The sequence below is a fragment of the Rhagoletis zephyria genome, unplaced genomic scaffold, assembly GCF_001687245.7.
Source record: "Rhagoletis zephyria isolate East Lansing unplaced genomic scaffold, Rhagoletis_zephyria_1.1 Rzeph_scaffold_04638, whole genome shotgun sequence".
NCBI lineage: Eukaryota > Metazoa > Arthropoda > Insecta > Diptera > Tephritidae > Rhagoletis > Rhagoletis zephyria.
In genome coordinates, this window is record NW_016161721.1 from 38,265 (window position 1) to 48,472 (window position 10,208).

At 37.3% G+C, this 10,208-nt stretch overlaps 3 protein-coding genes across 3 annotated transcripts; 1 reads left to right on the plus strand and 2 right to left on the minus strand.

The window, feature by feature from the left end:
- Positions 1–265: 265 nt before the first annotated feature.
- On the minus strand, positions 266–1,889 carry Lhr (Lethal hybrid rescue). Its single transcript, XM_017626479.1, has 2 exons — positions 1,714–1,889; positions 266–1,485 (listed from the first exon to the last, which is right to left on the minus strand). Exon 2 carries the CDS (start codon positions 1,477–1,479, stop codon positions 403–405), a length of 1,077 nt encoding a protein of 358 aa, XP_017481968.1. The 5' UTR covers positions 1,480–1,485; positions 1,714–1,889; the 3' UTR covers positions 266–402.
- Positions 1,890–4,600: 2,711 nt separating this feature from the next.
- On the plus strand, positions 4,601–5,746 carry LOC108371007 (methyltransferase-like protein 6). Its single transcript, XM_017626480.1, has one exon. The coding sequence runs from the start codon at positions 4,697–4,699 to the stop codon at positions 5,588–5,590; it is 894 nt and encodes a 297-aa protein (XP_017481969.1). The 5' UTR covers positions 4,601–4,696; the 3' UTR covers positions 5,591–5,746.
- Positions 5,747–5,835: 89 nt separating this feature from the next.
- Positions 5,836–8,900, minus strand: Hyccin (PI4KA lipid kinase complex subunit hyccin). Its single transcript, XM_017626481.1, has 2 exons — positions 7,997–8,900; positions 5,836–7,810 (listed from the first exon to the last, which is right to left on the minus strand). The coding sequence occupies exons 1-2, from the start codon at positions 8,665–8,667 to the stop codon at positions 6,766–6,768; spliced, it is 1,716 nt and encodes a 571-aa protein (XP_017481970.1). The 5' UTR covers positions 8,668–8,900; the 3' UTR covers positions 5,836–6,765.
- Positions 8,901–10,208: the final 1,308 nt, after the last annotated feature.

The following is a 10,208-nucleotide window of genomic DNA, read 5'->3' on the forward strand; positions in this document are numbered from 1 at the left end:
CTCTATTTGACCTTATTCCATGACAGTATCTATGTATATAAAAAATGTGTGATTTATCTAGAAACCCCGAAATGGCGTTTCCTATGCTCATTTAAAAATATATATTTTTTTTTAGATTGCAGTAGGTTTGCATAGTTCTGACATTTTTTAATAAAAATGGCGTTTCCTATACTCATTTAAAAATATATTTTTTTAGATTGCAGTAGGTTTGCAGGTGATCCCTCTACTTCCATAGTTCTGACATTATTTAATAAAAGCAAACAAGTTAATATGATTTAGTCCTTTTATTAGACATTTTATTTTAGTAGAGTGGAGTAAATATTTCATTTTCTTGCCATAAAACTAAGTACATATAATTATATGATTATTGTATGTTACTATTAATTTGAAATCGTGGTTTCGCTATTGGGAACGCGTTGAACTTTTACGTTGTCGCCTTATGAACGACAGTGGTATATAGTCTTCCATATTCGTACGTTTCAACCGAACCATACAGCGATTTACGTACTTATGGGCATCTTCCAAAGGAACCCATTGCATTACTGTTTTAGGTTTAAGTGATATTTTCCTATATTTAGCGGAAGCTGGTTGTAAACCATCATCAATTTTATTTTTATTATACCTAGGCGATTTATATATTTGTGTGCCGTCGCCCATTTCAGCTTCGAAATCTATAACATTTGTCCCTTCATATTTTGCGTCCGAGCTACTATCACTGGCCAAGTTAATTTCACATGATGCATTCGACGTAGTACTTGAAACCAACTGTTCCTGAGAATTATCTATCGCTTCATTCATTAAGGGCGTATCGGTAGATTTTAATACAATAAGTTCCTTAATGTTCATCAAATTGAGCAATTCATCGTATTCCTCTTCCACGCTTTGTAAATTCCACTCCGTTAACTTGACTGTGGCTTTAGCTTCCAATTCGCCACTTAATATCAATTCCATCATTTCAGCTTCCAACTGTAGTCGTTTATTCAGTGGCAATTGTTCGACCATTTTCATATTATCGTTAATGATTTGTTGCGCAGGCGATAAACTATTTACTCGAACGTCGGTAAATTGATCCTCGAGCTGAATACTGATCTTTACAATTAGCTGCCGCAAGGGTTCTGGTATTGCAGTTAAATCTAGCATTTTCGCCATTTTCTTTATAATTGGTTGTAGTTTGTTCCAGCGACGCTGTAAGTCCGCTTTGGTGAAAAGGACTGGTGGCAGGAATCCCGTATAGGTCACATTGAACGCTGATGTAATGCGGTTCCATGCCCATTCGTCATAATCGGGATCCTCAAATGGGCGTACGCGTGGATTGTATAAAAATGGATACATCTGTATAAATTCTAGCAGCTTTTCATCATTCAACACCACCCCGCCTGCAGAATCCACATTATTTACATTGAGCACTTCAATGTTAGAATGAGCTTTTGAGTCGCCAGGGTCGCAGAATATAGAACTTGAAGAAGCTTCTGTGTCCATAGGTATGTATATTCGCTCTATATTTATGAATCAAATCAAGTCAATACAATTTAAAATGTCAATTGTTTACAAAAATATATCTAGAAAAAATTATTTCGTTTTCCTTTTAGGAATGCAAACAATACATCGATGCTTTTGACACATCGATAAAGTCTGCCTGAAATTCCATGTTTGCAATCGAGTTTTAATAATTTTTAAATTNGAACTTGAAGAAGCTTCTGTGTCCATAGGTATGTATATTCGCTCTATATTATTAATCAAATCAAGTCAATACAATTTAAAATGTCAATTGTTTACAAAAATATATCTAGAAAAAATTATTTCGTTCTCCTTTTAGGAATGCAAACGATACATCGATGTTTTTGACACATCGATAAAGTCGGCCTGAAATTCCATGTTTGCAATCGAGTTTTAATAATTTTTAAATCACTAGATTGACGATATGTGATGTCAATTTCAACGATTTTTTAAACATCGACTTTAATGCTTGAAACACAATACCCGGAGAACGACGAAGTTCGCCGAATTGTGCGAGGCGTCTTTCGCCGTTCGCCCAGCTATTTCGCCTACTTTAACAGAATTAGAGCGGTAGCGAAAACAGCTCATACCATTCCGTCGCACTTATAATTTAGGTGACCATATTTTGAAANCGCCTACTTTAACAGAATTAGAGCGGTAGCGAAAACAGCTGATACCATTCCGTCGCACTTATAATTTAGGTGACCATATTTTGAAAAACAAAACTATATTTAGAATTGATGAAATGATAAAATATATATATATATATGAGGCGAGGGGGAGTTATTCACACTCATTGCGAGAGTCGTGTCGAATGCAAGTCGTTTTTCGAGAGTCGAATCGTATCGAAAGTTTCACGTCATTGGCTAAAATTTCCACTCAACTAGTGTATTAAAACGGAAAAACTTTTGCAGCACTATATAATTTTCGACGATTTTGGTCGCTTACTTACTTCAGTACGACAATACCCAATGCTACTGTTGTCGAGTCGTACAATTTAGCCTTATTTGCGACTTATGCAATGAGACTGATTATAAATTATTTTATTTTAAGCCAGATTTAAAAAATCAATCACTGTATTTCTCAACCAACAAATATAGCTCGTGTTGTATGTTGATTTCTTCTAAATTCTTGAAAGCAAAAAAAAAAACATACGGCCCCCTTTGGCATGTACTGCCGCCATCGCCCAGCAGAGCGATAGGAATAAATCTATCGCCACTAAACGCCGCCGAGCAAACTTCGCATTTCGCTTTGGCTGTCTTCAATTCCATATGCTGGCGGGTGTTCTAATATTGACAGTGTTTCGACGGTAATGTAACTCTCAATGGGCGCGTTCATTAGACGTGGCTGTTTAGCTCAACTGCTACGAAACTGTTGGACCCAACAATTACGTCTTAGAAATGGCTTGATGAATGTGCTGTCAAATGAACAGCTGATAAATGTAAACAGTGAAGACACCGATTGTAATGAGTGGAACGTGTCGTCGCCTAGGTAATACGATGTTTCCACGCTTCGTAATTCGTTTTCTAAAGCCTGATAANGACAGTGTTTCGACGGTAATGTAACTCTCAATGGGCGCGTTCATTAGACGGGCTGTTTAGCTCAACTGCTACGAAACTGTTGGACCCAACAATTACGTCTTAAGGCTCTGTTATGCATACTTGGCATTGCATGCACTGCTATACCATTTTTACGTAGAAATCAAAAACCAACAGACTTTTACGTATGTAATACTGTGCGTTGGGTAACCGCTTACACGCGAAGCTCATTTAACAGATTCCTTATGTGACAACTCTCAAGCAATGCCAAGTATGCATAACAGAGCCTTTAGAAATGGCTTGATGAATGTGCTGTCAAATGAACAGCTGATAAATGTAAACAGTGAAGACACCGATTGAAATGAGTGGAACGTGTCGTCGCCTCGGTAATACGATGTTTCCACGCTTCGTAATTCGTTTTCTAAAGCCTGATATACAGTTCAATGCGAGCGTGAGCGTGAGCTTTTTATGTTGACCAATATTTTCGTTTTTACTCAACTTTTTGCTATAGTTGACACATGAAAAGATAGAGAATTAAAATATCTTTCAGAATTATACAATAAAAACTAATTTAAAATGCATAACATGCCTTTTTTCGAGCTCACACTCAACTGTGTGCGTACGCAAAGCATTCTCATGTGAACGGTAAGTTTTGACAGATGTGTGTAAGCGTCCATAAGAAAACAAATGGAATTCTTTGCCTTTGCGAACGTTCACGCTCACGCTGTATATAAAAAATTTTGTATGGCGAATTACGTAATTCGGAAGATAATTGGCAAGGCGAATGACGAATGGGAGAGCGAATTACGAATGAGAGAGCGAGTTGCGATCTGTGGAAACGCCGTATAAAAGATTGTCGTATGTTAATTACGGCATCGCGGTTGAAGTTTGGAATGCAATTGCTCAAAAAGGTGAAAATAGATTTTCTCCAAAGTCTCTGAAAATGTTACTAGTTCACAAAATTCTTAAATTATTTAATTTTTAATGTTTATTGTTAATTAGTTTTGAGTTTATGAAGGATTTTCTTTAGTAAAATTTTGTCGTAAGCGTCTTTTGTCCAAAATTTGGCAGCCACTTTGTATGACGACAAAATGTGATCAAATCTTTTACTAAATTAACGACACTTTTTACTCAATATCTCGGAAGCTAAATGAGGTATTCAACAATGGAGAACGCTATTTTTAAGATATTGATTAGTTTAATATGACTGCATCACTAACTAAATTTCTACAAACTATCGAAAAAATTGTAGTCAATATCTCCGAAACTAAAGGAGATATCCAAAAACTGATAACGCCAATCGAAAGTCCTTATTTCAAAATATATAACTGCACCTAGAACTAAAAATCGTCAAAATTGCGCTTACGACAATTTTTACCCAGGCGACGGTGTGTTTTCAAGTAGTTTTCATCGAAAACGTGCATAGACTTAAATGCACACGCTTGCCATGGCAGCAAGCATAAAAATTGCAAGTGCACTTCCAACTGCAAGTTCAAGAGCATTTCCACAACATCCTGAACAGCCCTTTTGTTTTTGTTCTTCTTCTTGTGCACTATTCACAATACTGTCAGTGTTGGACTTTTTTAGGTGTTCTAAACCAGCCGGCAGGACCAGATGAGGAGTGGTGATCATTGTGGAAAACACCGTTGGTGATCTGCGGCATGATGGAAGGTGAGGTTCCAAATTCAGATGTACTGATTAAGGACATATTTACAACAGCTGAAAAGTGTCTTACGGATGAAGAAAAAAATCGGCTGCGGGCACAAGATAGCCGCCTCGTGACAGAGTTTAAAGCTAAGAAGCTCGAGGAAGAGGCTCAACGTCATTGGGACATTTTCTATAAACGCAATGAAACACATTTTTTCAAAGACCGACGTTGGACTACACGTGAGTTTGAGGAATTATTGGAAGGAACCCAGGATCGAAATGGGCAAGAGAGCTTCAGTGATGCGAAATGTCCACGGCATCTATTCGAAGTCGGTTGCGGAGTTGGAAATTTAATTTTTCCACTAATAGAAGAGCAAAAAGAAAAATATTCCGGTATACATAGTTGGTTTTATTACGCTTGCGATTTTTCGCCACGCGCTATTGAATTTCTGCGTTCTAATCCACTATACGATGAGCACCGCATGTGCGCCTTCCAGTGTGACATTACCACGAAGCAAATGCACGCGTACATATCAGCGTGTTCGCTGGATATTGTTACAATGATATTTGTATTATCCGCAATACATCCTGATAAATTTGCCACAGTTATAGAAAATATTTATCGGCTCCTGAAGCCGGGTGGGGTTGTGCTCTTTCGCGATTATGGACGTTACGATATGGCACAGCTGCGTTTCAAGCCAGGAAACAAGATTGCTGAAAATTTTTACATGCGCCAAGATGGAACCAGAAGTTACTTCTTTGCTGAGAAGGAACTAGCAGCATTGTTTACAAATTCCGGCAAATTTGAGGTAATTGAAAACTCGTACGTTCACAGGAGAACATTGAATGTGAAACAGGGCATCGATGTGCCGCGAATTTTTTTGCAATCAAAGTTTCGGAGGAGATAATTTGGAAAATAATACAACTGATATTTTTTAAATTCAACCTCCGTAATTTATTAGTTGTATCATTATAATTAAATAATATAGATAACATTTTGTTAGGTAACATTGAATACGTACATTTAAATATACATACATACATTTATGGATTAAAATTTATAATTCTTAAAAGATTATATTTTTCGTAACTAGCTTATTGACTATTGCTTATTATTTGAACAGTAGGTAAGAGTCGTGAGAAGTTCGAAATGAAAAAATCTAATTGACTAAAACACAGAAATTTAAACTCAAAATATTAACAAGTAATTTTAATCAAAAAACAAAACCGACTTCAATTCTTATAAACAAATTTAAGATTATCGTTAATTTCTTCTTGAACCGATGCTCGTATTTAAACCAAATTAGTATGGAACACCTGTGAGGTAACACCTTTCCTTTAAAAAAAAGAATTATTGAAATCGGTTAACTTGGTCCAGAGTTATGCGGTAACTTACATACAAAAAATGTTTCGACGAATTGATAACCTTTTCCTTTTTGTTAAGTCGGTTAAAAAAAAAATTTACATACATATCTACGAATAAATATCGCACTCTCAAATGGTTTACTACATATTTTGCAAAAAGGAGCGAATTTGTCGTGGAGCATGCAATCTTTTTGTGCTCATATGTAATATTCGTATTAGATCCATGCATATATGTATATACATACATACGTGCATATGCATATGCTTTCATTGCGAAAATAAATTATTTAAGTACACATTTGTCAAATTACTCATTCAATATCTTTCTAACAGATTTTCACATATTTCTAATTTATGCGCCTTCAATTCCATGTGAAAACATAAAAAATAGCCACACAAATACCTTAGAGTTCTTTGTTCATGTGTTATAGACCTAACTTTTAAGCCTCATTAAACCTAGTCACCACTTCTCCATTCATTCGATTTACACCTAGCAACAATTTTTTTACATGTAATTTGTTTTTGTTGTTAAACTAAGAGAATTGCAAATAGTTATTGTAATATTAAACAGCTTGAAGTAAAATTTTCGCTCAAAATACATTCATTAATAAATGCTGGAAGCATGGCCCCAACATTTGGCACAAATGCAATAATCTCTTATTGCTTTCCTGTCTCAAGAAATCGCAGCAAAACTAAAATGTCTGGAAGCCTAGATGCACTAATCCATACTCACATCTCCTACATTAGTATTGCTCCCGACAACCACGCCACCAACAATTTGCGGCATTTCAATACTCGAATCAAAGCTTTTCGTTATTAAGTCACTGCTCGTAATTGAATTCGTGTTGCTTGCTACGCTAGTATTAGTCATCACATTACCACCTCCAATACCGCCCCCATTTAGTTCACTGTCAATACTAAAGCTACCACTGCCATTCTCATTAGCAAGTAACGTTTGCATGGGCAGTAGTTCCGATGTATCCACTGTATCATAGGCTTTGCCCTTAAGGCCTGCTGAAGGACTCTTTTCAAAATCAGTTGTCGCCATATTGGAGCCCTCAGCTTGCAATTGTAGTAATGAGTTGCGTTGCGTATGTTTTTCGAATTTTCGCAGTGGAGGTTTCGGAGGCTCAATTGCTGCACCAGCACCACCACTCTTCCCATCCTTGTCTTTCTCTTTGTCTTTATCTTTATCTTTTTCTTTATCTTTAGATTTTTTAAATCCAGCAATTAACGCTTTATGTGCTTGCGCCTTAATACCTTCCATGCTTGGGCGTATGATGGAGTTACGCGATGATGTGTTTTGTGTTTGTTGTTGATCCTTAGGATCGACTTCTTCGGTAACACTAGGCAACATTGGAGGTGCTTGTGGCATGGTTAGATCCTGAACTTGTATAGGAATATCATCAGGCAACTTTTTAGTACGGAATGATGCATTCGTGATCATCGATTTCGATATGGCGGTGGTCACAGTTGTTGTTGCCGGTGTGAGTGCCACACTAAGTCCCATTGGTCCATCGCTAGGCTGACCTGAGGGGTTCGCGTGGAGTGAATTCCGCACGGCGCTTGTTACCAGTATAAGCTCCGTATACATTTCAAAACAGGCACGATGATGTATATCGTCCAATGTTTGTATGGCCACAGTTCCAAACCCATTAAACATCGCAAAGTAAATAGCATGGACCAACTCCACCAGGAATGATGAGGAAAGTGGAATGCGCGGTGTTATTGACTTGGGTACAAGTGTGCCACTCGAATCCNACAGTTCCAAACCCATTAAACATCGCAAAGTAAATAGCATGGACCAACTCTACCAGGAATGATGAGGAAAGTGGAATGCGCGGTGTTATTGACTTGGGTACAAGTGTGCCACTCGAATCAGAACTATACAAATTATTTAATAATTTTAGTTGCTCAATTAGGAATACATATGCATTTCGTTAACTTACCCATAAGAGATTCGATGTGCGTGTTGCTTGGAGAACCCTTGATTGACTAATTGTGATGCTACGCGGCACAGATGTATTAATGCTGATTTTTGCGTAAGGCTTACTTGCTGATTGTAGCAGAACATTAATGCAGTCATTATTCGCAGTCTATTCTGAGCTGTAATAGCCTCGATCTGCGGGTGGGGCCCCCATTTAATTTCTCGATTGCAGTTCTCTTCCCATCGGCGTAAATCAGTCATCGGCAGATTTTTTTCTTCATGATAGACCGACGCTTGCGCCAGTATTGGCATACGGAATGTGACTACCCGTTGCCCACCATCTTCTGTCGATACTTCCGCATTATAAATGCAAATAAGCAGGGTCTCGACACTTCGAGCCCCCTTTTTGTCACCAGCAGCGACTGCGTGCAGGTACGTATAAATTAGCACTGGAATGAACTGTAAAGGAAATTTACGAAGTGTGTCCTCCGGAGCGCGATAAAAGGCCAACAATTGCTGGCATATGTCATTAACCAATGCTTCATGGCGTTGTCTCTCACTGAATATTGTATAAATGGCTTCAGCGATTTCAGGGTCGGTGTCATGTTCCACAGCAAAGGCCATCACTTCAGCAGGTTGACTTTGTACGCGGCGGTAATCTGCCAGCCAATCTTGAACAATTGATTCCGCCATCGTTGCTTTGCGTTTAAGTGTTGGAGTTGTTCCACAATAATTGCCGTGAAATTTACTTTCTTTGACCACTCTCACTCTTGTACAAGTTCGTTAAGTTTAGTGCAGTTAATTAATAAATATGTGAAAATTAATTTTTGACGTAACTTTTTCCGAAATCAATTTATCAATTCGTCACTGGTGCTTCTTCAGGAAAAACTAACAGTTCACAGTATACTTACAAGGTGAAGTTAAAAAGGTGTTCGCACGGGCGATTTTTCAGGCAACTTTTGCATTCAACTCACACAGGGTTGCACGAAAAAAAAATTGAATGGCTAAAAATATCAAAATATTCGCCATAAAAAGGCGTTTGCACTGTTCAACTTTGCATTCTACTTTTGGTTGAACGGCCTTTCAACTAATCGCTTTCAACAAAGTTGGTCGCCAGCCAATATTTAGCCATTCAACTTTTTTTCGTGCACCACTGCGTGAGTTAAAAGCAAAAGTTGAACGCAAAATCGCCCGTGCGAGCTCCTTTTAAAAGTTATGATTTTGAATGCCAAGTATTAGAATCAAAGAACGTACATCTACTTCATATATTATATTTTAATTATATAGCTTTAGATTCTTTGCTACAAGTAATTTGTTATCAGCAGCCGGATTCCAACATTTGCTATCGCTAATTTCGATCGCCAAAAATCTCCAAACGTATTGCAGGTGCTCCTAAAAAAATGCAACATCTAGTTGCATGCCCGCCACATAGTAGGAATGTGATGTAAGTTGATAAGCAGGTCTAATATTCTGTTCAATTGGGAGTAGGATTTTCAACATCGATTTTTCCGATATCGATATTGTTCAGGCCGATATATCGCCGTATCGATATTACATGCAATGAATTAAATCGATTCATGATATCGATAGTTTCTTAAATATCGAACATTCCTACCACATTGCCAGATTTGCCATAACTAATTCGAAATCCATCAATATGGATCATGATCCAAATATCAAAAAAAAATTTGAACGTACGACAGGCACCCCACACTGTGATAAATTAACGAGTAGCTAGTAGCCCTGTTCGTGTACGTACTATCCAGGAAATCCAGTGCTAATTTTACTGGTTTTTTGCTGGATGTCGTTTTTGTACACAAACACCAGCAAAAGAGGGGAAATTGAGAGAGCAAAAATGACAGCTGAACTTGCAAGTTTTACTGGATTTTTACTGGATAAATTTTTACTAGCAACTATTTGCTAGTAAGAAAAACAGCTGATGGCATGATGCTTAATGTAATTCACATTAACAAAATAATTGTATGTGGGCTTTTAGAGTTGCAATTGACAAAATAAACCTATTTAAGTATATAATAAGATGGAAAATGCTAGTTTTCTAAGTAAATTGCATCGGAAAATAACAAATTAATCAGCTGTTCTTAAAACCAGCAACTATTTGCTGGTTTTGCGTTTACGTACTTTCTTGCATATTTCACTCATTGGGAGTAAATATTGGCTTACTCTCCGAAATTTGGTTACTGGCAAGTTACCGGATATTTTTTGCCGGAGAATAC